Source organism: Aythya fuligula, chromosome 5 (genome assembly GCF_009819795.1).
Source record: "Aythya fuligula isolate bAytFul2 chromosome 5, bAytFul2.pri, whole genome shotgun sequence".
In the NCBI taxonomy this organism is placed as follows: domain Eukaryota; kingdom Metazoa; phylum Chordata; class Aves; order Anseriformes; family Anatidae; genus Aythya; species Aythya fuligula.
In genome coordinates, this window is record NC_045563.1 from 17,242,399 (window position 1) to 17,263,491 (window position 21,093).

Sequence of the window (21,093 nt, forward strand, 5' to 3'; positions counted from 1 at the left end):
GAAAGCACTCTAACAGCAGCTTGAGGGAAAGCCAGGTTAATATCCAAGGCTTGCACTATTATGATTTGGATAGTACTGGGAATGAAAAATAAATTAGTTGGAACCCTGAGAAGGGCATATGTTACTTGGCATAGAGTTGTGGTTTGACAGCCTAAGGGTACAAGCAAAGCAAGGTTTGTAGGAAGAGGGTATTTTAAGAGATTGAGCAATGCAGCTGGGGACAAGTGTTTAGTCTCACAAGCCTAAAGGGTCTGCACCTGGCCAATTAATGATTTGATGGCGCTGTTGTTTTCCTATCTTTAACAAGATTCATCCTTATTCCGGTCTTTCCATTGGTGGTCAGAATCAAAGAAAGCTTCTCAAACTGCCTGTCACTAGTATTTGTGGTACACACATCACTTAGGAAACATCACAGAAATTCTGTGATGTGGATAACAGCTCTACCAATGCCCATAGGCGTGTCGTGTTTGCATGTAGCTGAAACATTTATATAACTGCATGCAAAGGTGACTGGTGATAGTATTATTCCCCGAGTTTGAAGATCATAGTTCATAGGGTTTGAGGAATATGTACTAACAGTTATGACACAGTGGTTAATTTGTTCTCATGCTAGTAATGCTGTTGCTCCAATTTGAATTTTGAGTTTGTGATCCTGACATTTCTGAAGACTAAAATACACAAGATCCAGAGTGGTGCAATGTGTGCTACAGCAATGCCAGCATCCAGCCCGTGTTTTGTATCTTCACATCAGCAGGCAGATCATAATCCTTCAAAGTCAAGCATATGCAGATTGGCCTCACTGACTTCTCTTTTCTGTGGATAATGAGAATAAGTTATACAAGTCTGCACTTGGATGTGGAGGAAGATGTTTAGATCATTTAAATTCACATTGTGTCTAGTGTACTGGGTTACACTGCATCTCTGCAACCAGTTCTGTGGGAGGGGCTCCATACTTACATTGGGAAAAGTAGCAATGGGTGCTTTTGCTACATGTTTCAGTGCAAATCAGTTGTGACAGTTTTCTTCTGAGGTCTCAGTAAGTTTGTGGAACTGGAGTGTCATGTTGCACTTGACAAAGATACATTATATTTATTCAAATTGATTTCAGCTACTATTTTGTTCCATGCAAAGGTTGGAAATGCATTTGTTCTCTCAAAAGGTAGGGAAGGGTGTAATACAGGCATGGCCGTGCCCTCTGCCCTTAATGAAAGGAACAGGTCAGGACCCAGCTACCCAGGCCAAGCTGCAGTCCCCGTTTCTGTGTGATGAGATGTGAAGCAGCGTGTCAGGGCCAAGGTGTGGTGTGACATGTGTGGACAGAAACGGCAACTGGATTAAAAAACCCTGAGGTAGAACAGGTGAGAGCTTTCACGGCGGCAGAAGAGGAGACCACTGAAGGCAAGAACTGTTTTTGTGTCATGTTTTGGGGAACAGCTCGCGCTGCCTCTTCCCCCAAGAGCCGCTGGGCCTCAGCTCGGTCCCGGGGGCTGTGAGGGCGGCGGCACGGCCCGGTGGCCGCCTCAGCCCGGTGGCGGCGGCGGGGCCTGTGGTGGCCGCGCTCCCGCCGCTGCCCGCCAGGGGGCGCCGCTCCCGGCCGCGGGCCGCCGCCGCCAGTTCCGCCGCTCCCGGCGCACAGGCGCCCGGTGCCGCCGTCCTGTCCCCGCCCCCTCCTCCTCCTCCTCCTCCTCCTCCTCCGTCCCCTCCTTCCCGCCCGCTCCCGCAGCCCCGGCCCCTTCCCCCGGCGGGGCCCATCGGCCCGGCCATGGCCACCAAGAAGGCGGGCTCGCGGCTGGAGACGGAGATCGAGCGGTGCCGCTCCGAGTGCCAGTGGGAGCGGATCCCCGAGCTCGTCAAGCAGCTCTCGGCCAAGCTCATCGCTAACGGTGCGCGGCGGGGCCGGGCGGGCCGAGGCCGAGGGGCGGCCGCCGGGGCTCCCGGGCAGGTGCCGGTGGGGCTGCGCCGGGGGGTTCGGCCCCGGCAGCGGGGGGGGACCGGGGGGCGCCGGGGCCGTGCGGAGCCCTCCTGCAGCCCTCCTGCAGCCCTCCTGCAGCCCTCCTGCTCCGGGTCCTGCGTTGCTCTGTGTGCCGGAGGGTCCGCGCCGAGCCCGTGTCGAGGCTCGCTGCCCTGCGGGGTAAGGCAGCGCTGCCTCGCCTCGTTCCCCGTCGCTAGCGATGAGCGGTGCGGGGCGCCCCGACCTTTGTTTCTCGCGTCCCGAACTTTTCAGCGCGTAGCTGAGGGAGGTGGGAGCGCAGGCTGGGCTGGGGGCGCGCAGCGAAGGGCTCCCTGGCTTGGCTCTGCCCCTGAGGAACGCCGAGGGGACGGTGTCTGAGCTCCCTCCTCTGCGTGAGCTGCACCCGGGGGTGTTTGTGGGGAGAAATAGGTGTGGGGAGACAGGGCTTGGGGTGACCTCAGGGGTGAGAAGTTAATAGGGAGGCTGAGGCGTGAGGCCGGTGGCACCGGGAGCATGCTGCAAAGGGTTGGCGTGTTTAGGTGGAGAAGACAAGTGCATGGCTCAGGCCTGCAGAAACACAACCAGAAGAGCAAAAGCCAAAATCAAAGCAGGGAGGAGACAGAGAATTTAAGGATAGATGGATCGGGAGTAGATAGACTTAGGTGTGTTGGCCTTAAAAACAGCTGGGTAATGATCCTGAAACACACTGGTATTATAGTAGTTAAAAATAGACAGAAGTGAAAAGGTGAAAGGTGTTAGTTTGTTTTAAGGACGTGCTTTATTGAGGTGTAGACTATGGACTAGAGATCGGTTCAGGCAGAGATGAATGGCTTTTGGCTGTCTGATTGAGAAGAATGATGATCTCTGGATTAGCATCTGTTAAGGTATTTCAGATATTATTGATAGCTTGACTTCGATTTCTCTGACCAGGGAACTCTTTACCTAGCTGAAGCACATCAGAGAAGTTGATGAGGTCTGTGTAACTTTACACATCAGTGACTTTACCATTGTTGTGCCTTCTAGATTCTGTACCAGTACACATTATTATTAGAGCATTTTCTGATCTTTAAAACATGAATAAGTGTTGAATGTGGATTTCATCTCTTTATGATAGCATAGAAAGGATTGCATCAATATCCCAGGCTTCCAAGCTCTAGCTAAATGAGAAGGACATCAACAGTAAGTGAAGTGGTAGTGAATCTCTGTTTGTAGCAGAGGAAGGCAGAGAGAGACCTGTATCTAATGAAATACAAGCCTGGGCTGTTGAGAGTATCTAAAACCACAAGTTTGTGGTCTAGATGCTGGTGTGACCAATAGGTTGAAGGCTAAGGTTATCAGCTAGCCAGACAACAAAGAGGCAGGGCCTCTATTCTACCCATGAAGGCATACAGACTGAAAGATGTTTTGCTGCATAGCCCTGTTGTTAGTTGATCTGAAGCAGTTAATTTAAGAAAAGGTATTTGGAACCTCACTGCCTCCTTCTGCAGCAATGTTTGCTTTTACAAATTGGCTAGGGAATAATAACAGAAGATTTGCTTTTTGGCTAAACATAGAACAATTTAGGAGCAGTGGAGGAATGATTTAAAAGTGTAAGGAAAGAAAAAAGAGGGGAGAGGCTATTCATTCTGTCCATATATTGTTGTGTGGGATTGGCTCTGACTCTTGAACACTGGAACGTTTTGAGTAGGCTTGATTATTGTATTGTTTGTTCTGTTTTGTTCTGCTGATGGCTCCTGTTTACTCCCTCCTAAAATTAGGGGTTTGCTTAAAACCTGACAGTGGTTCAAATATAAATGACAGTTTATGTAGGATTTTGGATATACAAAAATGGCACTTACTGGAACTAATTTCTGTATCTGGATTGTGTTTGAAAGGCTTGTAAACTTACTGAGCTTTCAGATAAACAGGGAGGAGAAATATTAATGGATCGGTCACTGCCTTTGGTACTCTATAAGTAACAGTCACAATTTGGATCATGGAAAGTGTCTGCTCTGTGACTTGCATTGTCTTTACAAAAGGATAAATAGATGAAAGAAAGGTCTTTCAGCTCAGAGTTGTTAGGTGTTTATGCAGTTTGTATTATGTTTCTCTCCTTCAGAACCAGGACTCAGCAGCAGTAATAAGGTTCACGCCATATTACACAAATCTCTGTTTGAGCTCTTGCTTCATCAGCACTCCCGTAAAAGGTCAGTCAGAGCTGTCATGTGCGGGTGTGGTGAGTTAGCCCTGGCCAGCAGCAGATGCCCACCCTGCCTATCCATCTCTCCCCTTCCCTAGTGGGGCAGGAAATAGGGTAAATAGATAGAGATGGGGAGATCACTTACTGGCTTCTGTTACAGGCAAAACAGACCTGATTTGGGGAAAGTTAAATGATTGCCAGTTAAAATAGAATCAGATAGTGAAAAGCTAAACGACATCCAAACAACACTTGGTCCCCCCTTTCACAGGTTCAACTTCACTCCTTCACCTGAGCCCCTCCTTGCGTGGTGTGGGTGCAGAGGGGTCGCAGTCAGTTTCTCCCTGCTCTTCCTTCTCACACTTTTCTTTTACTTTGGCACAGGCTCCCTACAGGCTGAAGTCTTTCAGGCAAAAAATGTGCTCTGGCTTGAGCTCTGCATGGCCTGCAGGTCCTTCAGGGCATGTCCACCTGCTCTGGTGTGGGACCTCCCTGGACAGCAAGGAGATCTGCTCTAGCACCTCGAGCACCCCTCCTGGTGTTCCCTCTGCAGGTTCTCACTCTTCCTGTTCTATAGTCTCTCTGTTCTTATTTTGCCCTTCCTAAGTACGTTTTCCCAGAGGTGCTGCTGGCTTGGCTGATGGGCTCAGCCTTGTCCTGCTGTGACTCTGAGAACTGGCTGTGTCTGGCCTCTTCCCACAGTAGCCACCCCTGCAGTCCCTCTGCTGCCAGCACCTTGCCTCCTATACCCGGCGCAGCAGGATTTACAGAAATTGTAGCGTGGAAATCATCGTGCTACTCTGAGGTTCATGGAGATGTGGTGTTTGGCTACTCTGTACTCTGGTTGTAAGACAGGTGCCTGTCCCCAGAGTCCACATCCTGATTGTAACTTATTAAACAGAACTGAGACAAACCCCAAGTTACTAAAAATAAAATCTGAAAGCAGTTTTCACTAGTGAAACTCTGTGTGTTCCCCAGTAGTTTGAGTAACTGAGAAAAGGTCCTTCTAAGAAAGTGATCCAAACAAACTTTAGGTAAAATTCAATGAACTGAACCAATGTTGCAAATAAGCAGCTTGGTGGCAGAGCACTGTCTTGAAAGTTAGCAAAAGGGCCAAGTCTAAACTTACTTGTTCACAGGTTACTGGAGAAGGTAAAATAGTAAATGTTAGATATCTACAATTAATCAGAATGTATTTAAAAATGTGCCCCAAATTGGGAAGCATCAGTTAAAGGATTATTTTCTATTTTAGGGCAGCCTGAATGGACCTGATTTTAATAAAGGCCTTAATATATAGGAGAAACATGTACAGCTTTGTCTTGGCTTCAAAAACTCAGTTGTATGCAGGAAATGCAGAGAGCTTTAAGAGATTAAAAAACAACAACAACAACAAAACTTTTTATATTTTTAATAGATATGTAACGTTGCTATTCTCAAATATTGAAAAATAAGGCTTATGAAATACCTGTGATGATTGTTTTTCTGTAAGTTCACCATAACATGTTGATCTTACAGGTGACTTGTGTATTTTATTGTATTTATGGTCATTTTTATTTATTTTTTTTTTGGTGGTGGGGTTGAAACCTCTGTAGTATTTTCAGTGAAAATGTTACAACCATTGTGGTTTTGGGAACTGGGGTTCTCAAGGGTGCCTGGAATTTTGTGGTGTTCAAGCAGTAATTTTAGAAGTTCGCAACTGCATTTCAAAGCTGCTTTTAAGTCAGCCATGAATTTATGATGAAACAGCAGCATCTCGAAGGAGGTGACTGCAATGGACTTCTGCCCGAAGGCTGTAACTGCTCAGGGTGTCCTCCGAACATCAGCATGCAAATATTTTCTTTCCTTCCTTTGGAGACACAGTGAGGAAACTGCAGGTCAGTTCAGCAGCGAGGTGAATGGATAAAATAAAGAATCTGTGAATTTCCGTGGGTATTTCCGGCCATTCATCGCTGCTACGCTCTGAACGTGACCTTGCTCAAGTTCAGTGAGATCTATGGCTCTGTCTGGAAAGGCACTGAGGAGGCAGATTTTTATAGCTCGTCAGGTAGAATGATGTAGTTCTGCAGAAACCTTAGCTGGTGTGAAATACTGCATTACTGGGGGGAGAGGATGCACACCCCACAAGTTCGCTGATGTGTGCACTGCCGAGAGCGTTGTGACATTGCATGAAACACAACATTACCTGCAGGGAGCAGGTTTGCTGGTGGGAGTACACCAGCCTGCTAACACTAGTCTTGCTTGTTTTATTACCCGTTGAATTTCTTACTGCCTTTACTACCACATTTCCTTTGGTTTTGTTTTTTTGTTATCTTTTCTCTGGCTGCCTTCCCCTCTAACAGCTTGTTTCTGTAGTTTCTGATTATACCTTTGTATCTTGCAGCCTTGCAGAATAAGGGAGCAGAGAGAAGTTAGGAGTGGGATTACTAAAACCAAAGGATCAGAAAGTATTTTGCTTATTTTTTTTTTTTGTCACTTTCTCTGGTGCTTCTTTGTCTGGATATAAGTAGGAAATAAAAATAGAAACATCTTACCGGTTTTCATGTGTTTTGCTCTCTTGTGAAATACAAGACCTCAGATGTATGTTTAAAGCTTATCCTCGCAGTAAACCAGGGATCTCTAAACCTCTTAGGACTCATGCCCTACTTAGGTGTTTATCAAATTTGGTTGTTGTTTTATATATATGCAGTTTGCAAAGCAGATTTTATAGGCAAAGCTTGATGAAGAGGCCTGGATCTCTACCAGCAAAGTTTGCAGACAGAGGTGTGACATGCCTTCTGCATTCCCACAAAACGCCTTGCTGTCTCCTCCTTTGCATTCTTTCTTGCCTTCCTTCTTGCATTTGCAGTTGTTTTTACAGAACAAATGTACTAAGGACACACTTTTCTCTGAATGAAGAGCAAAGATGGTGGCAGTATTTAAATGCCTTGCTTTATTTCTGACTGTCACTTTGTTTCTTCAGACAGCCAGGGGTGTTACAACAGCGCGCTGACGATGTCGGTGTGCTGCTTGTGTTCCGACCGGCTTGTCATGCAGAGAGAAAATGCTGGCGTAGTCAGTCGGATTTCACAAGCAGCCCAGCTGGTCTAACACCTTGCTGCTGTTGTGTGGAGGAGTTTGTTCTTTCTTCCTACTTCTGTCAAGCTGCTCCTTCTGCGTGCCGTTTCTCCACTCACGTGTTCGTGGCCTCTCCCTGGAGCTGAAGCACACCAGAGGTGGCACAGTTTGTGCCAGGCCAGCAGAAAACCTGCTGCTCCTCCGTATGGGTTGGTTTCTGCTGGCTTTCTGAGCCCCTTCGCCTCCTGGAGGGGTCTGTGGAGAGCCTCAGTGGGTGGAAAGTGAATAGCAGACAGAAGAGGGCAAAGGGGCAGGGACCTCTTCCTTCTCGGAGGCTTTGCCAGCAGCAGCCTCCCGTTGTGTGGAAACGCGAGTGGTCCGAGTGAGTCCGCTAAGCTCTGCTGGGGACTTGGAGCCTGGAGCTGCTTGGATGAATTTCAGAGAAATCTTCCATATATTGCATTGTCAGACATGCAGTTTCCAAAATAGTTACAGCTCTTAATGATGGGTTGGGCCCATTCTGTTGCTTTGTTTAAGTCATGAGAAGAAATTGTAGCCTGAGCTATCTATTTATATATATGCTGCTACTTGTCAGTTGTATAGCTGCTGTAGGTTTTTTAAGTTAATTCTGAGGGTTGAAGTTTGGCATTAACTTTTCTATAGGAAAATTAGTTTAATAGCATGAGCTTATGGTCATCAATACCACTTCTGTTTGAATTTTATTTGGATGGTGAAAGAGAAGGGGCCAGAAGGTCCTTAACCACACCAGGTCTGGGCCATTCCCCCACCTCCCCCATCTGACTTGTAAATAACCAGATTTTCAGATTCGATGGTTACTTTCTCTGCAGTTTTGTCCCCACTGAATGTAATTTAATTGGTGGTCTGATCAGGAGTGACTGGAGACAACTTCATAAAAAGCGAAGTGGTAGGGTGTCTGTAAGTTGGAGGGAGGGAGGGTGTTTGGCTAGTGGTGCAACATCTGTTGGCAGCAAGACGTGTAATCATGAGAGAGCATTTGGGCTCTGCTCTGCTTTGAAGGTAGAGCTGGATCTCAGTGTTTCTCTGTCTGCACACCTATGACAGAAGGCACGGTGGCACTTACTAATAAGCTGCTCTGATCAGAGATGTTACCAGGTACTTTTTTGCTTCAGGAAACGCTGCATCAGATTCCTCAGGTTGTCACCCCACTGATGATCTGTGTGATGCCACAGATTCCACTCAAGCATATATGTATAAACAGAAATCCTTCACTATAATCTGTCCTATACTTCAAGAGAAGGCAATACATGAAAGTATTGATTTGTTTTAATGTAGTTAAAGTAATTATATGTATATATATATAATTTTTCTACATCTCTATAGTGTGTGCTGTTTTTTTTTCCCTTTTCTACAGGATCTTGGTTCATTTAGTTCACAGAATAGACCAACCTCTGGAGACAGAGTAATAAATCTTAAGGCCGGAAGGGTACCATCAAATAATCCATTCTGTTTTAACTATCTTGACCACTGCCTGAAATCTGTAAAATTTGTAATATTGTAGCAGGAAGAAAACTGTTTACCTTAAGCACTCAATTTTTACTAAGTTTATTGCCTATATTAGTATTCTGTAGAGAAGGCAAATTAATAACAATTAAACAAAAGCCCCCAGTTTTGATACAGCTGCCCTACAGCTCGTGTTTCTGCTGTGTAACAGGTGAAAGGTGGTAAAGCAGAGAAAGGACTTTGGAACACGTGCTTGAATTGTCTAGAAAGGAGGAGAGGATCAGGACTTGACCCTAACAGATACTTAGGGGTTGTCTTTGATAATGAAAGTAAGTCCTGAACGTTTCATGTAGAGTGGGGACAAGAGTCACTGTCCTATTACATGGTTTCCTTTTGCCTTCCATTTAAATATTCTCTAGGGATTTTTCTTGGTAGCAACAGGAGAACTGGCTTGTCCTTTGAGAGACAAGCAAGAAGCAAGACTGAAAAGAATTCCTATCTACCATGGCGTGTGCTTTTCCCATTCTCAAAGCCACTCTTTTGTTTTCTTTGTAACATAAACAAAATGTAAATGGGAAATATGGGAAATAAACTATTTTTTCTCATTCTCCCTCAGTGTGGTTACTAGAACTCTCAGCTTTTAGAAGAAAATTTGCAAATATGGACAAACACTTGCCATTCCCAGTTAAACACTCAGAGGTAATGGTGATCATCCCACTTGCCACACTTCTTGGCTTCATATTGCAGTTGAGTGAATCAGCCAAGTTTAATTTCAGCATTTGACATTTATCAATAATGTAGATGATATGTTGTGGCTGTCCTGATCTGGTTATTTACTGTTGTGATGATCTTAATATTTCACAAAAATCTGGGAGTTGGAATTTAAAAGAACAAACAAACATGCAAATAATCTAGTTTGAAATGATTGTTGGAGTTTGCAGTTCTTAATATGTGCCCTCATAAAGCAATTTTTTGTAGTAGTGTTACCGTGGGAGTAAATTTGGTTAATCTTTGAGCATATGCATAAATAGTCTAGGAATCTATAATATTTTCCTTCAGGCTTTGGATGTCAGACAGGAAAATTGCCTAGATACTACAGAGCTGCACAGGAAAATGGAGCCAGGCTCTCTGTACTTAAGAGGCAGAGGAGTGAAAGACTGCAGATAATTAAAGGTGCTAATCAGTAGCATTGAGTTTCTTTGGGCAGCTGACAGTGTGCATTCTGCTTCTGGTTCTACATGTGTGTGGTCTGAATCAGCCTGCAGGCTCTGTGCGGGTAGTATCGGTTGGTCCGTGCCCTGTATCTGGCCCAGCTCCTGCTGTCCCCAGCAAGCCGACCGGACAGGATCCTGGGCAGCCTGCTCGAGCTGGTCCTACTCGGAGCTGGGCAGGGGCATGAGATCTCCAGAGGCCCCTCAGCCACCTGGGATTCGGTGATCCAGGATATCTAGATCCTTCTGCTTGGAAGAAAGCTCCATTTCAAAGTGGTTGTCTTAAATGCACTTTTGGATGAAATGAGAGATTTTAGTCATCTTCTTCATCTGCTTTTACAGAAACTTTGCTCTGAAACTGTTTGTCTGGGTAACATATAGAGCAGTTGACCTCTTTGGGATCCTTATTGATGCACTCCTCTTCTGGGTATAAATTCCTCAGTTTTTTAGATTTAAGCTAATGTGTTCTCAGAAGTCTGAGGAAAAACCCTCTCCAAATAATGCAATGTGCAGTTCTGCAAGTTCTCTGAGCCTTTAGTAGTACCTTTAGAGAGAAGAAGAAAAGTTTTACTTTTTCCTCCCCAGGCTGGTTTCCCTCTGGGGAAGACTTGAAGCACCACAGCAGAGATGATGAGCTGGGCCTTGAAATCTCATACATCTCATTTTCCATACACACACCCCTCCTCCCCCCTTAGCTCCTTTCTCCCCTACTTCCCGCTCTCCCGTTCCCCCCCACTTTTTTTCCTTTGTCATTTCTGAGTAGCCCTGTGTTCAGACACGAGGATTTTTTCTTTCTGTCTGGAATCCAGTGCAGCCCAGGTGATGCAGCGGTAGCTTCTTTCTGTTCTGACAACTCCACACTTGATGGAATTGGTCTCACCTCCTGCAGTGTCTTCATTTTCAGCGATGGTAACAGTATCCCCTTGGTTAAATGCATCCAGACAATTATGCATTTTAAGCACTCTGAAATATGTTACCTGAGACACTGAAGATTTTGGTGGAGAGTGTGTGAAATGATTCAGTACGCGTCTAGCTTTATCTGTTTACTCACAAGGAAAGATTAGAGCTTGTGTGGCTGCTCACCTCAGATTCCGTAGCTCGTTTGCTCTGTGTTTCCTCTTCCTAAGCACTTCCTATTCAAATTCACATCCTTGGGGCTTGAGTCTGAGGTTGAGCCTCTTTGCTGAAATCTTTGTGGGAGGAGATTTTATCCTAATTGTGCACATTTTTCTTGCAGCTGTGTAATTCAGAAGAGAGAGAGAGAAAAAGAAAAAGCACTAAAAATAATTCTTTTAAAATGTGACCATTTGGCATATAAGAAAGGAAACTTCTCCCCCCCCCACATACTCTTTCTGGCTTGAGATGCTGAGCTGTAAAGGCTGAGTAAGATGCAACTATTTTTGTTAGCACAGGATCACGGACACTCTTGCTGGTGTACCACAGCAGAACAACAGCGATGTTTAATTGCAGAGGAACATCTTGTGCATGGAGCCTTGATACCAGGAGCTGGGTTTCTGATGGCTGTTGCCAGAGAGGTGTTAACAACTGTAAGAGGCACTCTTGCATTGCACCATCCCAGTATTTCATCGTGCTATTAAAAGCAACTGAAGCAAATAATTATTGTACCCTTTAAAACTATTTTACATTTTCTGCATGAATATTAAGAACATTTTAGAAAATGCATGAACAGTACTTGTAGCCTAGATAACATTTTTTATTTTTGCTTTGATTTTTATCCAAGACTTGAACCACCACAGGAGAAGTAACACTTTAATAAAGCAGCTATCAGCTACTCAGCAGAACAACAGGTAACAGATTCATTAGTTTTATTCTGAACACTTAATCATTCACTATGGCTTTATCGTGGTGTGCTCTGGGATTAAATGAAATTTTAAAATCACCTCTTGGAGAATGATTCTGCAGGCAAGAGAAACAGCCCCTGTTCTGTATTCCTTTGAGGTTAAATGTTTGTATTTTTGAGCTGTGTGCAGTGTAATCATTCTTCACTTTTTCTCCTTTTTGTGCTTAAGCCTACTTTTAGAAAGGAAATTAATTAGAAATAGATATTTCTCCTAAACAGACTGCTAACAACTCCTGTGTTCTTCAGCAAATGCCTTGAGATTATGGTAACGTTCATCAGAAAGTATTTTATATTTTAGCATATAATTTAGTGGATAATTCATTTTTTTGTAATTCTCTGTTTTTCTGTAACTACTTTGGATCCCAATGATATGGTAACAATGTTGCTTCAAAAAGTAGATGTTAAAAACCAAATTGCAAAGCAGCTGTCATGACGCTGTTTTTAGGCACTGTTTTACAAAGACATGTTACTGTGTGTTTTTGTTACTTCTTGTTTGGTTTCTCCTGTCTTTAGGCCAGCCTTTACTCTTGTTTTCAGGATGGTCAGGGTTGATACGTATTGCACAGAGGGATAGCTATGCCTGCACAAGGTTCTTCTCAAGACACTATATGAGTGCGGCTAAGCTTTCTCTAACCTGAAAGAAAACAGCAGGCCTGTGTAGAAACATCTTTTTTATTTTGCTTTTGCTTCCTATGCTAACAGAAATGGTTATTTTACCTAAAGCATCTATGAGTTTGACTTGCATTACCAAGGTGCTCAGCCTCTGATTAGAAACTTGTCTTTGGACAGGCTCCACAGGGCAGCGGTCAGAGCACCCAGCCTGCTGAAGTTCAAGAAGCATTTGGACAATGCTCTCAGACAGATGGTCTGATTTTTGGGTGGTCCTGTGTGGAGCCAGGATTTGGACCCAGTGATCCTTGTGGGTTCCTTCCAACTTTGGATGTTCCATGATTCTATAACTACAGGCAGAGAATTTCATATTAGTCAAGTGGACAATATCAGTGATGCTGTGATCTTGTAGAAACAGATGGGCAAGCTAGCCTGTCCTTCTCCAGCTAGGAAGTGGTTCTGTTATGCAATTGTGATATAGAGCTAGCTCTACTCTGTAATTAGTGCTGATGGGCTCTTCAGCAGAAGAATTGATGAATATCAGGAATTTTATAGTGATCCGTAAGTATCTCAGTTTTCTGAAAGTGGCAAAGTGATTTTCATGGTACTGGAATTGTTTACCAACAGGTTTTATTTTTGAAACATCTATTTAGATGAACTGAAGCTAGGCTTCAAGGTATGCAAAGTATGCTGTTTACACAGTTTAATTCCTAATAAAGTGTCTTAGAGAACAATTAGATCATGTGTGCTAAAAGAAAGAAAAACATTTTTTTTTTCTCAGACATTACTTACATTATTACAGAATGTCTTAAGGAATAGATAATACAGATCAAAATCTCCCTGCCAGACCTATGGGTTCATAAATGTTTCCTTTTAGAAATGTCCGTGTAATTGGAACTCTCAACCTCCGTGGTGCTTGTAACAATCTGACTTTCACAGGATGGCTGGTAAGCCTCAAGCCAACGCTTTGTTAATAGAGCACTCCTTCAGTCATAATTTGATATAAAACCTTATTGCCAATTTCTGGCCCTGACTCACCGACTTAGCAGATGAGTAACGCGATAAAAAAGAAAATCCTTCTCTGCAGTAACTTTTATGGCTTGTGTTCTGCGACCAGTGGTCTTCCAGTGTTAGTCATCAGAGGCTGCATGAGTGGAGTGCTGAAACCAGGACAGTGATGAAAGGCAGTCTGACAGTGATTGCTTCTCCTGCAGTACTATCTCATGGTATATGGCAGTGCTGCAGGGAAGCGGCACGTTGTGCCAAACGCAGATGACCCGAAATAATAGCTTCTGGTTTGATGCTTAAACAGATCTATGTATAAGTTTCAGCTGTTGTTTTCTCCTCTCCCACCTCTCCTCTGAAGGAAAGTACGTGTAATGCATGTTGCTGCGCTGTGACTATTGCTAGGTAGTGCATGAGTTGGTAGTTTCCTTTGTGCCAGTGATGGGAACAAAATATCTGGGTGCTCTAGGCTACTTTGATTCTCATCTTCAGGTGTCAGGATAGTTCCTGAGTATGCACCAACATGAATATAAGGCCTTAATCTTGCTTGTGTCCTTCCTTTAGAGACAGCAGTATATTTTTTCTAGTCATTGTCAGAAAGGAGAAACTTAGAGTGGAGAAGAGGGGGGGGGAGAGAGAGAGAGAGAGAGAGAGAGGTGTAAAGTTACATTTTTCAGGTTCAACTTAGAACCACAGAATAGTTTGGGCTGGAAGGGACCTTAAAGCTCATCCACTTCCAGCCCCCTGCCATGGGCAGGGACACCTCCCACCAGACCAGGCTGCCCAAAGCCCCATCCAGACTGGCCTTGAACACCTCCAGGGATGGGGCACCTACAGCTTCTCTGGGCAAACTTTAGGTCCACTCTAGGTACTGGAGGGCTGCAATAAGGTCTCCTTGGAGCCTTCTCTTCTCAAGACTGAACAACCCCAACTCTCTTAGCCTGTCTTCATAGGAGAGGTGCTCCAGGCCCTTGATCATCCTTATGGCCCTCCTCTGGACTCACTCCAACAGGTCCCTGTCTTTCTTCTGCTGGGGGCCCCAGAGCTGAACACAGGCTCCAGGTGGGGTCTCACAAGAACAGAGCAGAGGGGGGCTATGACCATCCTCGCCCTGCTGGCCACACTGCTTTTGATGCAGCCCAGGATATAGCTGACTTTCTGCATTGCAAGCACATGTTGCTGGCTCACATTGAGCTTCTCATTCACCAATACCAATTCACATCCTTCTCTGCAGGGCTGCTCTCAATCCACTCATCACTCAGCCTGTGCTCGTGTTTGGGCTGACCCAGGTGAAGCACCTTGCACTTGGCCTTGTTCAACTTAGTGAGTTTTGCATAGGCCCATCTGTCCTCTTCTTGTTCCTTTCCTTTTACTTTCCATAGTGTGAGAAATTCTGCTGTGTATGTAAGAGGAATAACCTTAAAAACTTTCTGTGGAGTGCTAAATCTGTCTTGGTCTGCCTTGTTCTACTGTGTCCCAGGAGTGGGTAAGAACTGGAGCTTCAAGAGCTGGTCCTTCTCTGTCTGCAGCACTTCTTGCTGTCAGCTGTTGAGCAACCAGATTTTGGAGGGGATTATGGCTACGTTCCACTACTGCGTGTGCTGGTGCTGTTCTTTGGTTACAGGCAAGGTGACAGCTTTCTCCTTTAGTAACAGGGATGTTTTCAGGACTTTGTTTTAAGAATCCTCATGCCTCAGGGAATGCATTTTCACATGTAACAGTACAAGGTTTGTTTTCTTTTTCCTTAGTGTGTAACTTGTTCTTCAGGATGTCCACTTATGCACTGCAACCTCTCAGACTAGTTGTTTCACATGCTTCCATGCCAATTTTGCAGTTTGTATAAACAAAACATCTCTTGCAGCTGGTGCACATTCTTCATGTGTGTTTTTCTTTTGTTTGTTTGTCTGTTTGTTTAACCTGTCTCTCCACAAAGAAACTGCTGCATTTAATTGAAAGAAATGCATGTTCCAGGAGTGTGGGCCAGGATTTTTGAGATCTACTAAAAGGAATACAGTGAGAGGGAAAGCATGTGTGATACTTTCTTTGGCATGTTAGAAATTCTACTATTTGAAGTGTTGAAGAATGTCAATGGTAGACCTTGCTCTTTTCATTGCAAGCATCCTGGAAAGTATTTCAGATCCTGAACCAAAGCACTGTTTTCAAAGTGTCATTTGGATGCCTTACTATGTTTGGCATTTGTGTTCCCTCAACGTTCTCTGGAAGGAAAATTTGCTCAGTGGAGTGCTGAACTGAATAAAAGCAAAAGAGGAATCTTGCTTGTTAAATTAAATACTGTGATGGATACAGATCAGGGGGGAAGTATCTGCTTAAATATCATCCTTTAATGCTTAAACAGTTTGACATATTATTATCCACTTTTAAGATACTACTTAGCTTTAAAATATAATTTGCAAAATTCATCTTTGTTGTTCTTCTCCCAAGTAGGTCATTATTGTGCTGACCTCAAGAATTATTTTCAAGGGCTGCTCTCATTTTTTTTCCTTGCCTTTTTAAAGTGTCAAGAGGCTTATAAACAGAAATTGTATACTCAGAACACACTAGAGTGTTCTGAATATTATTAATAAAATGCCTGTGCTAAAGGGTTCCTCAGTGACCAATTTTTTGCAAGGCAAATAATTGTATCCTGTTCTTGAGAACAGTTTTTTAGGTTTGGAGTGGGCCTCTGATCTCTGAGATCCTTTCATTAGATTAGCACATTACATTTCTTACACTGAAATCTAACCTGAATTGCATTGCAATGTAAAAACAGCTCTTTTCTGTGCATGCAATTAACATGCTTTGATTTCCAGAGTGGTGGAACAGCTGGAGGAAGTGCAGTCCTGTGGCGTGGTGTGTAAAAGCTGTCTTTGAGCAGTGTAATGTTGATCATAATATCTGGCTTTATTTTTTGTTTACCTTAGCATAGCCCTTGCATTATTATAATGTGGAATTCAGAGTAAGACTGTAGCAAATGGGTTTTCATAGGAAATGTCAGGTTTAGATTTGGTCTGTTTAATACCTTGTTTAGTTTGCAGCTTAAAAGTGAAGTTATGCAAGCAAGTGGGTAGTATTTATCAATTGGACTAAGATTTCTCTCTGAAGAAAAAGCAGGAACATGCAGAAAATAAACTGCAAAAAAGTGCTGTGTTTCTTTAAAAAATAAGTCAAAATTTATTTTAGTATCTTGCTTCCCTTGGAAAATTTGCTTTATTGCAGTGATAACTGTCCATTGATTTATGCATTTCAGTGTATTGTATCAGTGCTTGCAGAAGATCAGTTGATACTGATGGAAAACTACTCCATGCTGGTGGCATCCTTAAGGTGTTAGTCATTATTACTTTGTAGGTAGTGGAGGAATTAGAAACCTGTGTGCAGTTGCAAAGCAGTGATCTTACTGCAATTGGAGACATGGTGTGTCATGTGATTTGCTGGACTGGCAGAAGTGTAGAGATATTGCTTGCACATGAATGGGTTTGAAAGAGAAAAGCAAAGCTCAGCTGAGGCTGAAACGGGTAAGAGACACGAAGGGCAATTTATGGGTATAGTGGCAGCAAAAGGAAGAATGAGATTTTGCTGCTGTGTGGGGTTTGGAGACCAAGTGACAAAGGACAAAGATGATGTCCTCAGTACCTCTTTGCTGCTGAATGTACTGGTGGGGCCCACACTCACACCTCTCAGGTTCCTCAGCAGTGTCAGGGTCTCGTGGAGTGAAGCGTTACACCGTAACAGTGGAAGACTGCGTTAGGCAAAGTGGGCATCCTCAAAGCCATGGTGCCAGGACAGGTTGTGTCAGAGTGCTGCTGAAGGAGCTGCCCAATGTCATTGCAAGGATATTCTGTCATTTTTGAGATCTTGGAGATCAAAGGGCATTCCTAGTGACTACAAAAAAGCAAATATGGCTGTTTGCAAGAAGGTCAAGAAGGAGGATCCAGGGACTGTGGGTTGGTCAGTCTAACGCAGGCCCTGGGAAGATTAGGAAGTATATCCAGGAAACTGGTTGGAAGGATAGGAAGGTGACTGGGATAGACTGATGTGGGTTTGTCAGGGGGTATCTAACCTTTGACTTTGAGCTGCTCAGGACACTAGTTGGTGGAGTCCCTTGGGAGGTGGTTCTGAAGGGCAGAGGGGTCCAGGAAGGCTGGGCGCTCTTCAAGAGGGAAATCTTAATGGCGCAGGAATGGTCTGTCCCCACGGGCCCAAAGACGAGCTGGCGGGGAAGAAGACCAGCCTGGCTCAACAGAGAATTGTGGCTTGATCTTAGGAGAAAAAAGAGGGTTTATAATCTTTGGAAAAGTGGGCAGGCCACTAGGGAGGACTATAAGGATGTAGCAAGGCTGTGCAGGGACAAAATTAGGAAGGCCAAAGCTCATCTGGAGCTCAATCTGGCTACTGCCGTTAAAGATAACAAAAAACGTTTCTATAAATACATCAACACAAAAAGGAGGACTAAGGAGAATCTCCATCCTTTACTGGATGCGGGGGGAAACTTAGTTACAAGAGATGAGGAAAAGGCGGAGGTGCTCAATGCCTTCTTTGCCTCAGTCTTTAGCGGCAATACCGGTTGTTCTCTGGATACTCAGTACCCTGAGCTGGTGGAAGGGGATGGGGAGCAGGATGCGGCCCTCACTATCCATGAAGAACTGGTTGGTGACCTGCTACGGCACTTGGATGTGCACAAGTCGATGGGGCCGGATGGGATCCACCCAAGGGTACTGAGAGAACTGGCAGAGGAGCTGGCCAAGCCACTGTCCATCATTTATCAGCAGTCCTGGCTATCGGGGGAGGTCCCAGTTGACTGGCAGCTAGCAAACGTGACGCCCATCTACAAGAAGGGCTGGAGGGCAGACCCGGGAAACTACAGGCCTGTCAGTTTGACCTCAGTACCAGGGAAACTCATGGAGCAGATCCTCTTGAGAGTCATCACGCAGCACTTGCAGGGCAAGCAGGCGATCAGGCCCAGTCAGCATGGGTTTATGAAAGGCAGATCCTGCTTGACGAACCTGATCTCCTTCGATGACAAAGTGACGCGCTGGGTGGACTAGCGAAAGGCTGTGGATGTGGTCTACCTTGACTTCAGCAAGGCTTTTGACACCGTCTCCCACAGCATTTTCCTCAAGAAACTGGCTGCTCTTGGCTTGGACTGGCGCATGCTTCGTTGGGTTAGAAACTGGCTGGATAGCCGGGCCCAAAGAGTCGTGGTGAATGGAGTCAAGTCCAGTTGGAAGCCAGTCACTAGTGGCGTCCCCCAGAGCTCGGTGCTGGGGCCGGTCCTCTTTAATATAGAATCATAGAATCATAGAATCATAGAATATCCTGAGTTGGAAGGGACCCTTAAGGATCATCAAGTCCAACTCTCGACACCGCACAGGTCTACCCAAAAGTTCAGACCATGTGCCTAAGTTCACAGTCCAATCTCTTCTTAAATTCAGACAGGCTCGGTGCAGTGACCACTTCCCTGGGGAGCCTGTTCCAGTGTGCAACCACCCTCTCTGTGAAGAACCCCCTCCTGACGTCCAGCCTAAATTTCCCCTGCCTCAGCTTAACCCCGTTCCCGCGGGTCCTGTCACTAGTGTTAATGGAGAAAAGGTCTCCTGCCTCTTGACAACCCCTTACGAGGAAGTTGTAGACTGCGATGAGGTCTCCCCTCAGCCTCCTCTTCTCCAGGCTGAACAGGCCCAGTGACCTCAGCCGTTCCTCGTACGTCTTCCCCTCAAGGCCTTTCACCATCTTCGTAGCCCTCCTCTGGACACTTTCCAACAGTTTCATGTCCTTTTTATACTGTGGTGCCCAGAACTGCACACAGTACTCGAGGTGAGGCCGCACCAGCGCAGAGTAGAGCGGGACAATCACCTCCCTTGACCTACTAGCGATGCCGTGCTTGATGCACCCCAGGATACGATTGGCCCTCCTGGCTGCCAGGGCACACTGCTGGCTCATATTCAACTTGCTGTCTATCACGACCCCCAGATCCCTCTCTTCTAGGCTGCTCTCCAGCGTCTCATCGCCCAGTCTGTACGTGCAGCCAGGGTTTCCCCGTCCCAGGTGCAGGACCCGGCACTTGCTCTTATTGAACTTCATGCGGTTGGTGATCGCCCAGCTCTCCAACCTGTCCAGATCCCTCTGTAAGGCCTTTACGCCCTCACTTGAGTCCACAACTCCTCCAAGTTTGGTGTCATCAGCAAACTTGCTCAAAATACCCTCTATTCCTACATCCAGATCATTTATAAAAATATTGAAAAGTACCGGCCCTAAAATGGAGCCTTGAGGGACCCCACTGGTGACCGCCCGCCAGCCTGACGCAGCTCCATTTACCATAACCCTTTGGGCCCTGCCCGTTAGCCAATTGCTCACCCATCGTATGATGTTTTTATTTAGCTCTATGGTGGACATTTTGTCCAGTAGGATCCTATGGGAAACCGTGTCAAAAGCCTTGCTGAAGTCCAAAAAAATCACATCAGCTGGTTTCCCTTGGTCCACCATACGGGTGATCTTATCATAAAAGGAAATCAGGTTAGTTAGGCAGGACCTACCCTTCACAAACCCATGCTGGCTGGGACCAATAACTGCTTTGTCCCCCAGGTGCGCCTCAATGAGTCCAAGAACCAACTTCTCCATGATTTTACCAGGCACTGACGTGAGACTGACAGGCCTGTAATTGCTAGGGTCTTCTTTCTGACCCTTCTTGAAAATTGGCACAACATTTGCCAGCTTCCAGTCTACTGGGACCTCTCCAAATTCCCAGGATCGTTGAAAAATAATTGATAGAGGTTCCGCAATGACATCCGCCAGCTCTTTCAGCACCCGGGGATGAATCCCATCCGGACCCATGGACTTGTAGGGATCCAGGTGGAGTAGCAAATCCCGCACACGTTCAGGGTCAGTTGGGAGTTTGTCATCCCCACCGTCCCGGTCCTCCAGCTCAGGGCACCCTGGGTCCCGAAGCCCATCATCGGCACTGAAGACAGAGGCAAAGAAGGCGTTAAGCGTCTCTGCTTTGCCTACGTCATCGTCTGTGAGGAGACCTTCCCTATCAAGGAGCGGCCCTATGTTTTCTTTAGTTCTCCTTTTTCCATTTACATATCTAAAAAAACCCTTTTTATTTTCTCTCACAGACACAGCCAGCTTCAACTCTAGCTGTGCTTTGGCCACTCGAACTTTCTCCCTACAAACACGAACAGCATCCCTGTATTCTTTCCATGACGCCTGGCCCTCCTTCCAGTAGCGAAACACTCTCTGTTTCCGCCTAATCTCCATTAGAATGTTCCTGGTCAGCCACGCCGGCCTCCTGCCCCGCCTGCCTGACTTGCGATATTTTGGAATTGCCTTATCTTGTGCTTCTAGGAGGCATCGCTTAAAGAGTGACCAGCGATGTCCTGGCCGTGACTCGGAGCTGGTGGCGGGGGGCCACGGACATGGGGTTTCAAGGCCTGGGCCTGGTCCCTCCAGGTGCTTGTGCTGAGAGCAGTGAGCGTCTCATTCCCTGCTTTCTGATGTACTCTGATGGTAATGTTTGAATAAAACTCATTCTGTGGTAAAGGTTTTTTCTTCTTCCTTTTTTCTAAGCACAGGAAAGACTTTACAAGCCATATTAAATCATAAATGTGCTCCGTCCTGACAGACCAAATACTGAAGTCCTCTTTAATTTGCTTGTTCCCTGCTAACACAGCTAAAAGTGGATTTCTTGTGCTTTTACCAAAACAATTATTATTTACTGTAGAACTTTTCTCATTTTAATTCTGTTCAG

General features: G+C 45.3%; 1 protein-coding gene across 1 annotated transcript in view; it reads left to right on the forward strand.

Moving 5' to 3' along the window:
- The first annotated feature begins 1,743 nt into the window (after window positions 1-1,743).
- Window positions 1,744-21,093, forward strand: part of TTC7B (tetratricopeptide repeat domain 7B) — a 134,118-nt gene continuing 114,768 nt past the window's right edge. The window contains exon 1 of the mRNA XM_032189229.1: window positions 1,744-1,883. Within this exon, the coding sequence (XP_032045120.1) occupies window positions 1,763-1,883 (121 nt within the window). The 5' untranslated portion in view covers window positions 1,744-1,762. The remainder of the gene's footprint in view (window positions 1,884-21,093) is intronic.